Source organism: Pseudonaja textilis, chromosome 4 (genome assembly GCF_049901715.1).
Source record: "Pseudonaja textilis isolate UNSWEBS1 chromosome 4, rPseTex1.2, whole genome shotgun sequence".
Classification (NCBI taxonomy): Eukaryota; Metazoa; Chordata; class Lepidosauria; order Squamata; family Elapidae; genus Pseudonaja; species Pseudonaja textilis.
Genome location: NC_141993.1, coordinates 15,170,583 through 15,189,952, shown reverse-complemented (window position 1 = coordinate 15,189,952; position 19,370 = coordinate 15,170,583). Strand labels below are relative to the sequence as shown.

Genomic DNA, 19,370 nt, shown 5'->3' with positions numbered 1-19,370 from the left:
CATCAGCTCAGCCATCCATTCTTCCTTTGTGGGTATCTGTAAGCCCTTTTAGCTTTGTGCATATAGGAGCCTTGACATTGTTTTATACATAAAAACAAAATTCCATAAGATCTTTCCATCCATTAATCCCAAAAGGAAAATCTCTAGCTTCAATTGTATGCTAATTTTTAAAATCTTCTGACTCAAACCCCATATTTGCTTCCAATGTTTTGTAGCTCTCTTAATGTTTGGGGATGGAATATGAATTATTTTAGTTTTTGTTAGCTGAGTCCTTACAGGTTTCTTTGAAATGGTAGAAAGTGCTGCCAGATGCCAACACAATTGTGTTTTGCACTTAAAGAATGGCAAAAAGTCATTCTACAGATACCGAAGTAATGGAAAAGTTAAACAATGTAGTAGGTTTTACTTCTGAGTGAATTTACAGAATCATAATTGTTCTGGCAACTGCATACTCAATCTAACAAAAATAACTTCCAAATCCCATAGTAAATAATAATGCCACAAATTGCTTAGTCTTTGTGTAGTTGCTGAAATAGGTAAAGAAGACAAATCAATTTAGATAAAAGACTACTCCTTCTTTCTATTTGCTGAGTTTAATATTAACTTGGATATTTCTGCAATAACAAGAAGAGAGACTCAACAATTTCCAAAGGGCCATTTTAAAAAGCCTTGTAAAATTCTGTAAGGAAGAAATGCAGATTTCAGTTTTCATAATTGATGCATTTACCAACCAACCCTTTGGTGGGAATCCTGCTGCTGTTTGTCTTCTTGAAGATGTAAGTTTTTAACAAATTCCTTTAGTTTAAAAAAATTAATTAGCAATGTCTACTATTTGAGAGGTGAGAGGTGCCATTTCCTTTTATTAGAATTTACTTGACTGTTTATACAAAGATTAACTATATTGCTTATTTAAATTACAAGTGGAGGTGTGGGTGGGAGGTTTGTCCTTAAGAAAATCTTTTGTCAGTATTTTATGAAGCCACTGTAGATTGCCAAAGATTTTGTGTGTATTCCGGGAAGGTTTTCAATTGAAACTGAAATACAGCCTTGCATTTAGCATGATCTGTAACCAAGCTTTGCAAAGGTAGAACACAGTTCTTTCAAAACTGGAATTTTTTGCAGGTTAGTTTCATGTTTCTTTCTTTTGAATCAAAAATATTGCCACAACTTTGTATAAACAGTGAGCTGATTATACAAAATTGAGAGAACAAAGACCACAGTATTATATTTCAAAGTCACCACAAGATGGCGATGGTTAAAAACATATAATACATCGTGGTTACCAGGATATTCCTTTTGTTTAGCTGGGCTTCGAAAATAGAAAATTAGGTTGATAAATTCATGAAGATGATGTTTGGATGCCCATGTATCATTTCTAAGATCCCTGCCTCAATTGTTCAGAATTCTTCAGAATACTTTTATTATTTCAACAGATTTTGTTTGTCAACAAGAATAAAATACAAAACAGAAAAACAGAAAAACAAACGATCATCCAACCCTAACAATGAAAACAAAAAGAAAAAAAATTGTGTACAAAAAAAAAGAGGGATGGGGAGAAAAATGGGAGTTGAGCAGCCTCTAACTTCACAGCCATTTTTTGCAACGCAACTTGATGGGGACTGTTTTATATTTTAAAATTTGTTTATTTAAATTATTACATTTGGTAAATTCAATAAATTTGGTTGAAACTGTCCACCTGCCCAGAAACAGAAGAAAGCAAAAAGAAGCTGGAGAACGGAAAACTTTGGACATAACAAGTCTATCATGTTTGATCACACTAGATTTCCTAGCTAATCTTTGGCAGCCATTTTGTGTATGTGTGAGAAAGGATTACAGATTGCAGATTAGCAGAGTTGGAAGGGACCTTGTAGGTCATCTAGTCATCTAGCCCAAGCAGGAGACTCTACACCATTTCTGACAGGTGGAAGTCCAGTCTCTTTAAGGGAGACCAGGTGTTCTCAACATTTCAGATGTGCCTCCCAAACTTAAAGATCTCCTGAAATATAGCCTAAAACTTATTTTGACCAGTGTGTTTCCAGTTTGGATGGTGGCAATCAAATCCTTGTCAGAGAGGTTTAGGGGGAATCACCATGACATATGCACCTAGCAGGTTCTGACCAGTTCTGGAGAACTGGTAGTGGAACTTTTGAGTAGTTTGAGAACCGACAAATGCCACCTCTGACTGGAGATCTTACAGTATCCTTCCCCTGCCACACCCACAAAACCTGCAGTAAAAGAAATTGAATCCCACCACTGCACCTAGGCCCCCCAAATCATGCACTGCATCTGTTGCAGTATTTCTCATCTTTGGCAACTTTAAGGCATGTGGACTTTAACTCCCAGAATTCCCCAGCCCCACCTGCTGACTAGGGAATTTTGGGAGTTGAAGTCCATGCTCCTTAAAGTTGCCACATTTGAGAAACACTGTTCTAGGCCTGCCTCACTTGCCCCTGTTAACTATAGGGACTATTGGAAGAATTATCCTTCTGGGGTCAGTTCCAAGTGGGGTAAAAGACACTGGAAACATGGAGGCTGTTTGGAAAGATGGTTTAATAGTGGACAGGATCACATGACTTAGAGCTCCAAAGAAGGAAGGGCTGAGATTCTGAAAGTGCCTGGGTTTTATACCCTCTGTTGGGATTTGAATTTGATCTTGGATTCTGACTGCTTGTCAGACTCCCATGGGGCTAACTCTGTAGGCTGTCCTTAGTCCCAGGCTTGGTTGAGCCTTCCTCAATGATGATGTAATGAAAGGGCTTTAGGTAATTCCTTTACCTATGCCTGGAGATCTTTGTTATGTAAAGTAGGCTGGCCTAGGCCAGAGTAATGGCCCATTAGCAAAAGTGTGAGTGAACTTCTACTTCTGAAGTGAGTTTCTGCTTCTGAGTTTCTACTCTTTTTAGGGGAAATAGTCTGCCTTTTTAATATTTCCTACGATATTTCATTTTTCTAGGAGAGGGGTGGGTGATAACTTCCTACAGGACTCTTGTAGTTCTATCCTAGGATTTACTTCTGGATCAACTAAATGCTTGACAAAGCTAACTATTTTCATAAAGCTGGGTACATGCTTGATTCTGGGGGTTCTCTCCCACCATGAGGGGCCACCTCTCACCGGCTTCTCCTGGAAAACTGTCCCAGCCACTTTCTGCCTGGTTTGCCATTGACAGCCACCCTCTGCATAGACAGAACACTGGTCTACCACTGGTGGCTTTTTGAAAGGTCTTTTAATGTGATTTCTCCACCGTGCCATGCCTGGCCTTTCCTGTCAAATCCAGCGATGGAGTTTTCTTAGGCCTTCTCCTGCTGGGCCATACAAGATTCTGGCTGCTGGATACCCACCCGTTGGGCTTCTTTATATCTTGCTTCTAGAGCTGCAGCTTCAAGTGATGTTTTCTTTTGGCTTTTTAGCTCTCCAGCACCATCCCACAACTCAAAAAGGGGTCTTTCTGCTCTCTGCATGAAGAAGCAGCACATCACTCATTTTCACTCCCTCCCACTGTAGTAGGAAGTTGGCACCCACACCTCTCCTAGAAAAATGAAATATCCTGGGAAATATTAAAAAGGCAGAATATTTCCTCTAGAAAGAGTAGAAACTCAGAAGCAGAGAAACTCACCTCAGAAGTAGAAGCTCATCCCCACCTTTTAATCTCACCCCCACCTTTGTTAATGGGTGGGCCGTTAAGGCCTGGGTCAGAATACCTTACATAACAAATATCTCCAGGTAAAACTATAGCAATTGCCCAAAGCCTTTTCAATGCATCATCATCCAGCAAGGCTCAACCAAGCCTGGAACTCAGGGCAGCCTACAGAGTTGCCCCTGCAAGGCCCAATGGGAGTCTGACAACCAATCAGAATACAAGCTCAAATTCAAATCTCAACAGAAGGTATAAAACCCAGGCACTCTCAGCACCTCAGCCTTTTCTTGATCTCTTCCTTCACATTGAAGCATGTGATCATCCTTCCTTTTCACTCTGGAGCTCCAGGCCATGTGGTCCTGTCTACCATTAAACCATTTTCCTTTCTATAACAAAGTTAATACAGAAACAATTACTTTTTAAAGCTCCTTATGAACCTCCTTCAGATTTGCCCATTTTTGAGGTTGGTCCTTTATTTTATTCCAAGAAGATGTGGTCACCGTAGATACAAGAAGACACCTCACCTTGAATTAGTATTTTGGGTAGAGCATCATCTCATATAGGAACTGAAACATGAGTGATTTTTTTTTCATGTTGTTATTCATGGGTCTTCTGTACCTCTGTTGAATAAGGAATTCGGAGATAGAAATGGCCCTCTCTTTGGGAGGAATGTGTTGTTTACAAGATACATTTAACACGGAGTATTTATTTAAAAATGTGAAACATTACATGGGATGCATTTGTAGATCATTATTTAAGCTGGTTGTTGTTCATTTTAGGAGCTGGAGGAAAGTTGGCATCAAAAAATTGCTGCAGAAATGAACCTCTCAGAAACAGCATTCATCAGAAAACTGCACCCCACAGATGACTTCACCAAAAGTAAATAATGGTTTGTGTGTTTAAATATAGCTTTGCTGAAAGATGAATTATTAGAGGCACTTTTGAAAAAGAAGTTATTGTGATAGATTACGAGATGAAGGGGAAGATTCTATCCTGTAGCTGAATGGCATCCATAGAAGGTTCAAGAAATTGCAGGTGGTGGGTACAGCTGTCAAATCAAATCAAAGTCCCTCCAATTTATATTCATATGCCGTCATACTCATAGGTTTGTTGTTGTGGGGAAAATAGGAGATAGGGATATTAGGTATGTTCACTGCCACAAGTTGACCAAAAATATAATATAATATAATATAATATAATATAATATAATATAATATAATATAATATAATATAATATAATATAATATAATATAATATAATATAATATAATATAATATAATAATATAATATAATATAATATAATATAATATAATATAATATAATATAATATAATATAATTAATATAACATAACAAAAAGGGCAGGTTGAAATATTGATACAAAAAGTATAAAAAGAACCTGGAATCTGCCTGTCATCTTATTTTGATACCTCTTCCCTGTAGACATTGCTGCTATACTCATGAACTACTGAAATTAGAAAAAGTTGCCCAACTTTCTGTTCTGAAAACTGTTCCTTTTTGGAATACCAAGAGATTAATCTACACTTTCCAAAATTCCTTGGGGCAGTTCCTTCTACAAGATGCCTTTGAACATTCTGGTTTTTCTCTCTTAACCAGTGGTGGGATTCAATTTTTTTTACTACCGGTTCTGTGGGCGTGGCTTGGTGAGCATGGCAGGGGAAGGATACTGTAAAATCTCCAGTCAGAGGTGGGATTTGCTGGTTCTCTGAACTACTCAAAATTTCCTCTACCGGTTCTCCAGAACTGGTCAGAACCTGCTGAATATCACCTCTGCTCTTAACGTATTATTAAAATTGTACTTAGCCTTTCTGTTTCTTTTAGCATAGAATAGAATAGAATACTTTATTGGCCAAGTGTGATTGGACACACAAGGAATTTGTCTTAGTGTAAATACTCTCAGTATACATAAAGAAAAGGTACATTCGTTAAGAATCAAGAATCATAATGTACAACAATTAATGATAGTCATAGGGTACAATCAACAATCAAATCATACTAGGAAATAGTCAGTATAAATCGTTAGGATACAAGCAACAAAGTTACAGTCCTACAATCACAAGTGGGAGAGGATGGATGATAAAGAGTGATGAGAAGATTAACAGTAATAGTAGTGTACACTTTGGAAATAGTTGAACAGTGTTGAGGGAATTATTTGTTCAGCAGAGTGATGGCTTTCAGGAAAAAACTGTCCTTGTGTCTAGTTGTTCTGTGTGCAGTGCTCTATAGTGTCATTTTGAGAGTAGGAGTTGAAACAGTTTATGTCTGGGATGTGAGGGATCTGTAAATATTTTCACAGCCCTCTTTTTGACTTGTGCAGTATACAGGTCCTTGATTAAGGGCAGGTGGGTAGTAATTTTTTTTTCTGCAGTCCTCCAGAACCTCCCCCTTATTTTGGCTTAACTTCAGCTTGTTCTTCCTCACCCTGCCCATTTTTGAGATATGGCAGTCTTGAAGGATACTGGTTGTTTCCTTGGTGTTGGGTGGTAAGAAATACAAGATTCACTGCACCCTTACTACAAAACTCCAAATGACCTCCCCCCCCACCCCCGCCCACTGCAGATTCATATGGATATTAAACTATACAGGAAAACTATACGGATTATAGGACTCAGTGGGAGATTTCAGGGCAATGCTCTAGATATCAAACAATGACTTATGCAAAACCCAACCTGGCCCCAAAGACCCCTCCCCACAACACTTGTGGTTTTCCACAGAGACTGGCTCCTGTCATGTTACAAACCACTCAGGGTCACATAGGTGAGATGGGCAGTATATAAATTTGATTTTTAAAAGGTAGCTATTCCATTAGTGTAGAATGTCTTTTTATGCAGCCCAATTAAAGTCTATAAAATTAACTCTGGATCTCTTAAATAGCTTAGAATAGGTCACTTGTGGGGGGTGGGCGATCTTTTCCTGTGTGTACCTTGTGGATTACCTGATCATCTTTAGAGGCATTTTTCAAATATATGATGCTTTTTCAGAATGTCGTCCCCAAAGAAATGACCTTGAAGACAATCTTTATTTTTCTTCATTGTATTTTTCTACTTTTTTAAAAAAAACATTTGAGTTTTCTGTTCCTTGTACCATTTTGCTTCCTTTTTTAAAAAAAAATTCTGCTGTTGAAATGTCATTTCAAATACAAGTGATTCATGGGCATCCTCTTTCAGGTTCCTGTTTTGGATTAAGATGGTTTACACCTACAAATGAAGTCCCTCTGTGTGGCCATGCTACGCTTGCATCTGCTGCTGTATTATTCAAAAGGAGTAAGTGCTATTTAACCGTTCGTAGCTTGACCCAATCCATGTTTTTTTAACCATCTTGACAGTTATACATTTCTGATTTTAAAAACAGAAAATATGAATCCCACCCTCACTTTCATAACTCTTAGTGGAGAATTAAAGGCCAGGCAAGTAGGAGATGAGATTGTCTTGGATTTGCCACTTTACTTCACTTATCCACAGGTTAGCTTTACTTGGTACCTTTTGAAAATTTCTTTGAAAAGTAAAAAGCACACATGATTTTCATATTACTTTTATTTTTTAAATCTAGGATTTCCAGGAAGTAGAAGAGTTGGTAAAGGTAATTTACACAGCTTCCCCCCCCCTTGTATTTATCACCCTTCCTTAGGTTTTCTCACTGTCAAATTCTTCCTACCTGTGAAATTTAATACCCAAGCTAAATGAAAACAATGTCTAAGTATGCTACAAATGAAGCGAGAAATTAAATATTAAACAGCTAATCTAAATCTGAATTCAGCCTCAAAAGCTGTAAGATGATGGGTAAGGAATTGCATCTAAATCCCAACCCTTTTGTATTGCATGCGCATGATACTATTAATTTAAATATTATGGCTGTGATTGATCTCCCTTTTTAATGCATCGGGTAACATACTAGGAAGTGCACTTCACTTTTAATAAAACAGTGAATAGAAATTCTACATGGAACCTTTCTCCTTAGCAATAGAAGTCAGCCAAGGGTGTCTGCAGGATATATCCAAAAGGCAATTATATACATATGCCACACACACAAAAAACAAGATAAAGCCTTGATCACATCATCTCAACCCCATCTCGCCTTTTGAAACATGCTCTACAAATATCCCCGAATTCAGTTCTAAGGACTAGGGTTGACGTGTTGTGAGTGTTCCAATATTTAAGGGGCTGCCACATACAAGTGGGGGTCAATCTATTCCACAAAACACCTGAAGGCAGAAGAAGAAGAGGTGGATGGAAAATACTCAAGGAGAGAACCAACCTAGGACAAAGGAGACATTTCCGGACAACGAGAACACTTAACCAGTGGAACAACTTGCTCTCAGAAGTTGTAAATGCTTCAACACTGGAGGCTTTTAAGAAGAGAATGGGCAACCATTTGTCTGAAGTGGTATTTCCTGCCTTAGCAGGGAGTTGGACTAGAAGACCTCAAGAGTCTTCCAACTTTGTTATTCTGTTACTGCTGGCATTAAAAAGTCTCCTGATTGATTGGTGACCGTTGGAGGTTTAGCAAAGAGCTTAAATCATGGACTGGAGTTAAGGCAAGTCCAGACTTCAGGGAAGAGGGATAAAACTGGTGTTGCCAAGCATGGGTGTGGAATTTCGGATATAATATAGATGTAGAAGAATGGGAAAAATTATGGAGCACAAACTATAAATTAACAACATCTTCGACATATAAAGAAAATTTATATAAAATGTTTTACTGGTGGCATCTAGCTCCAATAAGATTGGCTAAGATATACCCTAATACAAGCCCAAAATGTTGGAAGTGTCAACAAGCTGATGGTACTTTCTTTCGTATGTGGTGGTTATGTCCCGAGGCCAGGGCCTATTGAACTAAAATTAAAAATTGGTTGCAGGAAATTACAGGATACCAAATTGAAGCTAAACCAGAACTCTTCCTAAAATTAAAAATTGGTTGCAGGAAATTACAGGATACCAAATTGAACCTAAACCAGAACTCTTCCTATTAGGAATAATTAAAGATCAATATCCAGAAAAGATAAAATATATTATCTTACATGTTCTAATAGCAGCCAGGATAACTTTCGCACAAATGTGGAAAAGCCCCAACACTCCTAAAGAGGACTTAGTCCAGCAAAAAATAATGGAATATGCGGAAATGGACATCTCACATTAAAAATGAAAGAGAAGGAAGACTCCAAGTACTATTCAATCTGGCACAAATGGTATGAATGGGTAGAGAATAGATATAAGAAATAAGAAGAGGAGATTAACTGTAAGAGACCTTAAGAAAATGATTCGTAGATATGTAAACTATATAAGTATATAAGATAGAACTAACTATAGCTGGAAGATAAGTTATTGGTGGATGTATATTAATTATGTTAGGGCTTATAAGATAATAATACTTGTAGATGTCAAAACGCTGTTGAAAATGTGAATATGATTTGATCTGTATTGGTGGAAAACACAATAAAAATTTATTAAAAAAAACTGGTGTTGCCAGGTGTAGTAAAAAGCTAATGAAGAAAAGCTTGCTATGTGGACGTGAGAAAAATATACCGTGTTTCTCATATAATAAGGCCGGGTCTTATTTTTTTTTGAGCCCCGAAAAAATGGCTAGGTCATCTTTTCGGGGGTGACTTAATTGCCCCTCCCTTGCATCTTCGGGTGGGTGGGTGGTGACAGCTTGGATGTTGACCTCGGCGTTGGTGGGGCACTTTGTATTGGGGTCAACGCAGGCAGCACCATATCCGAGTGTGCAACAAAAGTACTTCCTAATGGTAAGCCCCCCCACCATTCCCCCCCCCCCATTTTGCATGTTTTAATATAGGCCTTAATTTGGGGGGAGGGGCTTAATTTCATTTCATGCCTATAGAACATGCTGGGACTTCCTATTGGGGGAGGCCGTATTGTTGGAGAAACAGGGTAGTAGCTCTCTTTGGCTCACTCTGTCCCATTTTATCACTAGGCAGCAGTGGGGGATATGAACATTCAAGAGGTCCGTTATTCTCCTGACACAAAAAAGCTACTTATCTGTCTCAGTGAGGTGTATGAAAGGTATGTACATTTCAATTGCACATTTCTTTAAATGATTGCTGTGAGTTGATGCAGTCTCGTCATCTCCCTTCCTTCGTTGATTTCCTTCATTGCTTTGATTTTGCACAAGCTATGGGAAAGGACATTCCTTTTACCTCTCTGTTAATTTTTGCTTTGCTCACCTTGCTCCAGCTTGATGCCCTCCAGATGTTTGGACTATACCTGGCACTTCTCAACTGATTGAGAATTCTACTTCCTGGGGATTCCTAGTCCATTTAGGGCAGGGGTACCCAACTTTGGCAACTTGCAAACTTGTGGACTTCAATTCCCAGAATTCCCCAGCCAATTCTAGGAGTTGAAATTCACAAGTCTTCAAGTTCACAAGGAGTTGAAGTTTACAAGTCATTGGACACCCCTGATTTAATGGATACCACACTGGGGAATCCTGTTTTGGACAATCTTCTTATTACTGGCCTTCTTTTCTTCTACGCTTAATATTTTGGTTTCAGATCTATGTTTTGCGTGTAAAATGTGCCAAGAGTCAGAGCTAAAGCTTACAATGACCATTGGTATTATAGTAATTAAAATTCAATATTCTTCAGATCATCGTTCTGATTGGTATTTTTAGTTTTGCATTTTCAAGAGTATAGACATCTGTTTTGAGTCCTTAACGGTGAATGTTTATTACCAAGGTATGATCTGGAGAAATTAAAAGTGGATCCCCAACGTCTTTTGCTGGCCGACAAGACTGGAAAAATAAAAGGAGTAATAATCACAGTTAAAGGAGATCATCATAAAAATCATGGCAGCTATGATTTTTACTCTCGTTATTTTGCACCATGGAATGGCATTTCTGAAGATCCTGTCACAGGTAAGTTTGCGTTTGGAAAGCTTTTCCTATTTTTATTAGATATGGGTAAATAATTCTTATTCAAGGATAGTAAAATACGATAGCAGCAGAAGCCCCAAAATATATTTCATCCATAAGAGGAACAAAACATTTCTGGAAACATAACTTTTCATAAGCAACTGCTTCTAAAGTAGGCATTTATCTATAAAACTCCATAGAGCAATAAATTAGTTTGTCTAACTGGAATACTGCATCCAATTTTGGTCATCAGGAAACAAAAAAAAAGATGTTGAGACTGTAGAAAGAGTGTAGAGAAGAGGTGATTAAGCAGCTGGAGAATAAAATATACAATGAATGGGTTACAGCAGGGGTGTCAAAGTGGCGACAACACATTGTCGTCATGTGATGTATCACAACTTTCCCCCCCTTCGCTAAAATGGCGATGGGTGTGGTTAGCATGTGATGCATCCAGCCCGTGGGTCACAAGTTTGACACTCCTGGGGTACAGGAACTGGGTTGGTCTATAGTCTAAAGCATGGGTTGCCAAACTTCTGGACCTCGGGGACCACTAAACTCATAATTTTAAATCCCATGGACCGCTAATATGAATTTTGACTGATGGTGGCTTGCTGATGTTGATGGGAAAGTCAGTCCCATATTCCAGAGCTGCAGTAGTCACAGGACTGGCCCTTTGGTCATCCCGGAGCAGCTGCTCCTCCACCCAGGTGCACCGGCCTGCCATGGACTGGAGGAGCTGCTCTGGGATGACCAAAGGGCCAGTCCTGTGACTACCGCAGCTCTAAAATATGGGACCGACTTTCCCACCAATGTCAGCAAGCCACCCTGGGATGGATTTCCCTCCCTCGCCATTGGTCTTACTTTCCAGTTCCAGGTCACGTGGCTCTACTCAACGTAAGATGTGTGCTCGGCTGAAGGGTAGGGGCCAGCGGGTGGGCAGGCCATGTGGGCGGTGCAGCCTTGTGTTCCACGCAGCCTGGATTAATTGCTTTGGGAAGGGACATTTCTCTGCGGACCACCAAAATTTTCTCGCAGAGCACCAGTGGTCCCCAGCCCACTGGTTGGCGACTACTGGTCTAAAGAGTAGGAGTAAGGGTGACATGACAAAAATCTTCCAATATTTAAGGGGCTTTCAAAAAGAAGAGGGGGTTAACCCAGTGGTGGGATTCAAAAATTTTTACGACCGGTTCTGTGGGTGTGGCTTGGTGGGCGTGGCAAGGGAAGGATACTGTAAAATCTCCATTCAGAGGTGGGATTTGCCGGTTCCCTGAACTACTCCAAATTTCCGCCACCAGTTCTCCAGAACTGGTCAGAACCTGCTGAATCCCACCTCTGGGTTAACCTATGCTCCAAAGCACCTGAGGGCAGAACAAGAAGTATTAGATGGAAACTTGTCAGAGAAAAATCCAGCTGGAACTAAAGAGAAATTTCCTGACAGTGAGAAAATTTAACCAGTGGAATGGCTTGTCTCCAGAAGTTGTGGATGCGCCACCACTGGAGGATTTTAAAGAAGAGACTGGACAGCTATTTGTCTGGAATGGTACAGGGCCTCCTGCTTGATCGGGAGTTGGACTACAAGACTTTCAAGATCCCTTCCAACTCTGTTACACTGTTATTGTTAGGGTGCCTTAGGACTGTTTGATCAGGGGTCCCCAACCACAGGGCCCTGGACTGGTACTGGTCCGTGGATCATTTTGTACTGGGCTGCCTATTTTGCTTGGGCGCCGCCATCTTGTTTTGAAGGCGCTTGAGAAAGTGCTTCCGGGTGAGCTTGTCGGACGTTGGTTGGAAAGCGGCATTTGGGTGCTTAGTTTCATTGAGGGGGGGGCAGCTTCGAACGAAGAGCCGTCCCGATGGCGGTGGAGTCTCACGTTACTCAGGAGGAGATTAAGAAAGAGCCCGAAAAGCCCATCGACCACGAGAAGGTACAAAGGAGGAGTTGAAGGTGGTGGGGAGAAGTGGGGGGTGGCTGGCTGGCCGGTCTCTTGGCTCTCCTTGCCTTGGTCGTGCATGCTGATGCCAGTAGTGGTCCATGGATCATTTTGTACATTTTGTACCGGGCCATGGTACAGAAAAGGTTGGGGGCCACTGTGTTTGATGACATATTTTTGAGGTTATATGGTTTTCCCCCCCCTTTGCTATGTACGTGGTAAGGTTGTGCAGCAGTTTGGGAATAATGCAGAAAAAGCATTTTGGAGCCCATAGAAGTTTGAATGTAACCCCTGCCTGCAACTGTTTAAAGCCATCGTGTGTTTTCCATGATGGTACCCTGTGGAGAATTCACATGATCCTGAAGAGAGACATGGCAATTTTAATGAATTTAAGAGAGAGAGGGCTGCAGGCATGTCCCTGAATGTTCCAAAGCACAATTTTGGAACTGAATCTGAAGCATTGCCCAACTCTAGTGCTTAGTCTATGTTGTGGTTCACCGGCAGCCAGTGCACACGGCCAAGGTATCGGACAGTGAGGACGAAAGGGGACCAGTCAGGGAGCCAGTCGAGGACTTGGATGAGGGTCTTGTGTCCAATGCAGGGATGGGGCCAGGACCATCTAGGAGTGGGGTGCTGCCTTTGGAGCCTTCGGAGTCTGGCAGCAGCAAGGCAGAGGACTCAGGGGAGCCTGTTCTACAGTGAGCATGTGCACAGAGCTGCTAGAAGGCAAGAACAGCTGAAGCAGAAGGGGCGACTCGGGAGTAAGGCTGGGAGGTGATTTGCCCCTCCCATAAGGAATAAACGTCAGACCTCAATGACGAACGCTTTGCAGGAAGCAAAGTAGTTCGATAGATTCTGAAGCTCTGTGTATTTTGGTCGTTTTTTTCCTGGGACTTTGGTTGGTTTATGTTATAATTAATTGGACTTCTGTTTTTTGGCAGCATTCTACAGCACTGAAAGGCGTGCCCTTATCTGGGGGAACTGTTTATAATTAGTTCTGGCAGAGAATGCAAGTAATTCCCAGCGTTGCATTAAAATAGGTTTTGCTTTTAAAATAAGTTTGTGTTTCATTAAGTTTGACGAAGCCTGGGTCAGAACAGTTGATGAATAAGTGGGTGTCTGGGAATCCTTAAAATGAGTATCAGAAAATTGGCAATACTACTGATGTAGTATTGTAGCCTTTAACAGCCTGGTGCCTTCTGAAAGTGTTAGATTAAAAGTCTACCTGGTCAGGGATGATGCTGTTATAACCCAACACGCATTCATGAAAGTGTCCTTGAAACAGATTTGATCCATTGAGAATGGTGGGATTACAACACAGAATGGGAGACTAACCTTTCAGAAATACAGCAAACAATTGAGAGAACATTTCCACTGTATGTATTTTGTTTGTTAGTTTATTTTACTTTATTGTCATTGCACCCTGTACAATGAAATTAAATACCATCTTCGGTGTACATTATGACTGTGAAAATAAACACAAACACACATCCTTCGCGTTCTATACATTGAATTGAAAACCCCTGATAGGAAATTTATTTCAGAAACCACAGTAGCATACACTCTTGCAATAATTACTATTAAAGTTAAGATATTGTAAATGCTGATCTGCTATAACATTGTTATCACAGCTATTACATCTTATGTTTCCTTAAGGGTCTGCCCATGCTGTACTAAGCAGCTACTGGTCAGAGCAACTGGGGAAAGACAAACTATGCGGTAGGAATTCCCATGATTTTACAGTTTCCCTTTTTAGGTCTCTGAGTATAATCTGCCACAATTTTATTTGCAATGTCCACCTGAAGGCTGGAACTCAAACAAGGATCCTGGTTGTTTCATTGGGTAGCCCTGATCAGTGGTGGGATTCAAATTTTTTTTACTACCAGTTCTGTGGGCTTGGCAGGGGAAGGTTACTGCAAAATCCCCATTCCCCAATCCCCACCCCACTAACCTGCTTTCCAGCTCTGTTCCCCTCTGCAGGGCAACAAAAGAAGACCCAGCTGATCAGCTGGGACTCGGGAGACAGAGAATAGATGGGGGCCAGTCAGAAGTGGTATTTGCCGGTACTCCAAACTACTCCAAATTTCCACTACCGATTCTCCAGAACTGGTCAGAACCACCTTTGGCCCTGATACTGTACAATTGGTACAAATTCAGCCAAAGTTAATCAAGATTAAAAACAAAAACTCAGGCATAATCTTTTCTTCTAGTTTGCCCACCCAATGAAATTTCTGTAGCTTTAATTCTAAAGTTAAGGATTATGGCAAATCATTGGCACTTAAATCAGTGACCGTAGGTAGTCCTCAACTTAAACATTTGTTTAGTGAGCGTTCAAAGTTATAAAAAAACATTTTTGGCACACATGACCACTGCAGCATCTCCAGGGTCACGTGATCAATTTTTTTATGCGTGGTAACTGATTCCTGTTTATGACGGTTGCCACGTCCTAAGGTCATGTGATCACTTTTTGAGACCTTTTGAGAAGCAAAGTCTAGGGGGAAGCGGATCACTTTACAATTGTGTGTTCACTAATTTAATAACTGCAGTGATCCACTTAACAACTGGGCAAGAAAGGTAATAAAAGGGTCAACACTCAGTTAACAACTGTCTCTTAGCAACAGAAATTTTGGGCTCAGTTGGGGTCGCACATTGAGGACTTCTTGTATGTTGTTTATATATTTCATCTATTCCAGGGGGTCTCCAACCTTGGCCACTTTAACCTGGAGGACTTCAACTCCCAGAATTCCCCAACCAGCTAGCTGGGGAATTTTGGGAGTTGAAGTCCTCCAGGCTTAAAGTGGCCAAGATTGGAGACCCCTGAATTTTATTCCAGTCTGGCCTGTGTTTGCATTGTAGGTAATTTTGTTCAATTCTCTTATCTATCTGCTCTTCAGCAGTCATCAGCAAGTCTGCATTGTTAATTTGGATAGAGAGAGAAGCATATTTCCTGCCTACCTAACTAATTCTGTCATCGGTTAGCATTTCAGTGCTCCAGTCGTGGGGGAGAGTTGAAGATTCTGCTCCGGCAAGATGGAAGAGTAGACATCGGGGGACAAGCATGCTTTGTGTTAGAAGGTTTTTTGTCTCTCTGAAAAACAATTAAAAGCGCTCAATAATTACATGCTTCCGTTTCGTTGGACCCACTGCTGATACGGATTTGTGTTTTGCATAGAATATTATGGTTGGGCGTTCAAGTCAGTCTTGACCCTGATAACTACATGGACAAGTTTTCTTGGCCACATTTTCAGAAGTAGGTTGCCATTAGCTTAGGGCTAAGAGAAAATGGCTGATCCAAAGTCACCCATTTGGCTTTTGTGCCCAAGGGAGGACTGGAACACAGGTCTTCTCAATTACAATTCAAATCCCTTAAGCAATATCGTTTAGGCTTATATATACTGCCCCATAGAACTTTACTCTCTGGGCAGTTTAAAATATAGAAGCATTATTTGCATATTGCCCCCAACAATCTGGGTCTTCATACAACCTCAGAAGGTTGGAAGGCTGAGTCAACCTTGATAATAACCAAATAATAGGCCCATTTCATCACTTCCTGTAATACCGGAAGTGACGAAACGGGCCTATTATTCGGCCTGCAAAGCTTGCAGAGGCTTTTTTCAAGCCTCTGCAAGGCCGAAAAAGACCTCAAACCAGCTGAAAATCAGCTGTAGGTACAGTGCAGGTAAGGGGGTGGTGGTGGTAGGGATTACACGTGCATGCGCAGGGGGCGCGGGGTGTGTGTGGATTGCTTTCTGGGTGCTGGCACGTGAGCGCATGAGTGCCAGCATGCACACCAGTTTTGGCACAGGAGCCCAAAATCTTTAGCCATCACTGTCCTATACCATTCCAGACAAGTGGCTGCCCATTTTGGCACCCAATGTGGATGCCAGATTTTTGTCAAGATAGGTAGATTGTTATCATTTGATCAAGGCTGTGAAAATATTCTGAAGTTATTCCTGATTGAAATAGTCAAGAAAAACAAAACATAAAAAATCCTATGCCAGTTGATTATGAAGGTAGACTAGCAAATATCTGAGAACTCATGTGCATTATTTCACACAAGTAGTGTTTCTGTGCTAATGAGGAGTTGCTTATATGTGATTCAAGAAAATTTAACAGCATTCTTTACAGTTTCTAGCTAAGTTTCAAAAAAAGGACTATTGAACAAAGTCAGAGAAATATTTATGTCTGGTAACTTTCTATCACACTTTGCCTGGCCAAGCCCATAGAAGAACTATATATAAAGATCACTCTTTATGGCTATCTAGAATACACTTAAGTTTCTTGGGCATAGCCAAGAAAGTTTGTCTTATTAAGATAGAATAATAAACAATGGTTTAATTTCTTAATACTTAGGCTGGCTAACCTGCACCAAAGCCTTACCACCAGCCCAAGATAATTCCATGAATGGACCATGAACCAGTTTAAAAGCAGCTCTAGATCTGTGTTATCCCATTAATTTGACAGAACTGGCAGTCGAGTCTATTTATTTCTGACTCACTTGCAGCATAACCTAATCACACAAAGAACAACCATTTTGCAATAGCAAAAACTCTGTAAAACTTGTGAACAGCCTGTTTTCCCACTGGCAGAAAGTTACCAGATACTGTTCCACGGGCTCTTGAGTTTCAGCTGCTGTAGCAGGTCCTGTAAATAAAATCTTACCGGGAGGCAAAGTGGGTTCAAGAAGCTGTTTATGGTACAAACTGTTTGGATCTTTTCATCTTCTTTCCTTTACGCCTCTTTTCTTCCTTCTCCGTTCTCATTAGCAGGCTACTATATTAAATCACTCTCTTTCAGTAAGTATTTTTCCAGATTCTGAAATATGCCTCTCTTTCTCATTAAAACAACAACAATACTTTGTTGTGTTGCTCAGTTTGTTCTACTTTTGTCCAGGTCTATCATTTTTGTCCAAGATTATTAAATGTAACCTGGACACTGTATGGGTTGGATTGTTTATGATCTGCTGTTGGCTCAAGCAAACTATTGGTGCAACTTTTTCAAGATTGTTAGGATTTGAGAATACTGCATTTCAACCTTATATTTATTATTTGGTTAAATTGCACCTTTTTTTTTGTTATACAGAAGTCTTTGTTTTTCCCTTGGTTTGTGAGTATTCCCTGGTTTTGATTTGTAGTTCTATTTTGTTCATTTTGTCTTTGAATTCTCTGCTTGCTTGCCTTCAGTTCAATTATCATATTTGTGTCAATGACACAATGACAATGTGTTTCTTTGCTCTGTTTCCGGGGGAAAAACACACACACATTCTCTTTGTCCCAATGTGAGGGTGGCCCACTGTTTTTAGAGGACAAGACTACATGAAACACCTCTTTGCCTTAGCCCAGGGGTCTCCAATCTCGGCAACTTTAAGACTTGTGGACTTCAACTCCCAGAATTCCTCAGCCACCCAGAATTCCTCAGCCATTCTCTGAGGAATTCTGGGAGTTGAAGTCCACAAGTCTCCTTAGCCCACCCACTTTAGAAGGACTTTAGGGCTTGCATGTAAGAAAGAGGAGCAACACTTTGCTGCCATCTTGTGGTAGATATGTTGAACTGTTGGCTGATCAACCAATAGTAGAAAGGAACTTTTAAAAACTTGTATTGTATGACAAGGAGAGAAAGAATAGCAATAGGACAGACATACAGGTATATACCGCTTCACAGTGTTTTAATTACAGCCCTTTCTGAGTAGTTTCCAGAATCAGCATGTTGCCCCCAACAATCTGGGTCCTCGTTTTACCGATCTTGGAAAGGACGGGAAGGCTGAATCAACCTTGAGGCAGTCAGGATGGAACTGCCGAAATGCTGCTAGCCAGCAGTCAGCAGAATAACCCCGCAGTACTGCATTCTACGAGAAAAAAAGGTTGCCCGTATAGTAATTAGCTTAGTGTTTCCCCCCATGGCTGACTGGGGAATTCTGGCAGTTGAAGTCCACATAACTTAAAGATGCTGAGGTCAAGAAACACCACACGTACAGGTAAAACTGCTGCAAGTGCTATAGGCAGGAATGAAATTGACCAAAGTTCTATCCATCTCATCCTTGGTCTAGATGGAACCTTTGCTTAGAGCAGGCTGTTCTCTCTTAGTGAGCTTGTTTCTGATTTCTCCCCTTCCTCCCTTTTTTAAACATTTCTTTTTTTTTTCCTGGAGTGATGGTAGTGGTGTTGAGGGGACTTAAGCTACTCCAGTTAAGTGGAGGTAGTGGCCTTTACAATTTTATTTTATTGCTTTGCACTCATTATGTTTCACATGTTATTTACAACCCCTTCTAAAGCACTTCTGCTATATCCTGGATACCTCAATGAGCATTCATTCATTCATTCATTCATTCATTCATTCATTTATGTATTCATTTATTTAACAAAATTATATAAACCACACATGGTGGGAGAAAGACCAGCCTGCAGAAGTTAATGTGCCAGTACTACGTGTCATAAATGCAGAATGATGGCTTTCCTTTTGGAACAGGAGGGAGGGACTCTCTGAATAATATTTCCAGTAATTAGAATATCTTTGATTGATTTTTCTAATTCTTAGAAGTAACAAACAACGATTTCCATGAGGAATGTGGGGGTCTGTTAAGAACTGTGCCAAACCAACTAAAAACAAGGACTGTACATAGAATTGAACTTTACTAACTTGCAAACTTGTCTCATTGTGTACATGCTCTAGCTAGCCAAATATTTCACAGTTATAACTTCTTACCATTTTTGGCAAAACACAAAAAGGACAGACATGCATCCACCATGTTTTGAAAAGCTAGGATAGCAATAGCAAGAGCACTTATATATTGCTTCACAGTGCTTTACAGCCCACTCTAAGCGGTTTACAGAGTCAGCATATGGCCCTTAACAATCTGGGTTCTCATTTTACTGACCTTGGAAGGATGGAAGGCTGAGTCAACCATGAGCCGGTGAGACC

General features: G+C 40.4%; 1 protein-coding gene across 2 annotated transcripts; it reads left to right on the top strand.

Annotated features, from left to right (window-relative positions):
• PBLD (phenazine biosynthesis like protein domain containing) lies at positions 1 to 15,573 on the top strand. Of its 2 annotated transcripts, XM_026713510.2 has the most exons (9): positions 1 to 776; positions 4,415 to 4,514; positions 6,822 to 6,917; positions 7,006 to 7,115; positions 7,204 to 7,233; positions 9,586 to 9,674; positions 10,346 to 10,524; positions 14,109 to 14,171; positions 15,432 to 15,573. In XM_026713510.2, exons 1-9 carry the CDS (start codon positions 693 to 695, stop codon positions 15,542 to 15,544), a joined length of 864 nt encoding a protein of 287 aa, XP_026569295.1. In that variant the 5' UTR covers positions 1 to 692; the 3' UTR covers positions 15,545 to 15,573. The 2 variants fall into 2 exon arrangements, 1 of the variants encoding a protein (XP_026569295.1); XR_015743413.1 differs by lacking the exons at positions 14,109 to 14,171; positions 15,432 to 15,573 and adding an exon at positions 11,229 to 12,785 and having other exon boundaries at positions 10,346 to 11,137.
• Positions 15,574 to 19,370: the final 3,797 nt, after the last annotated feature.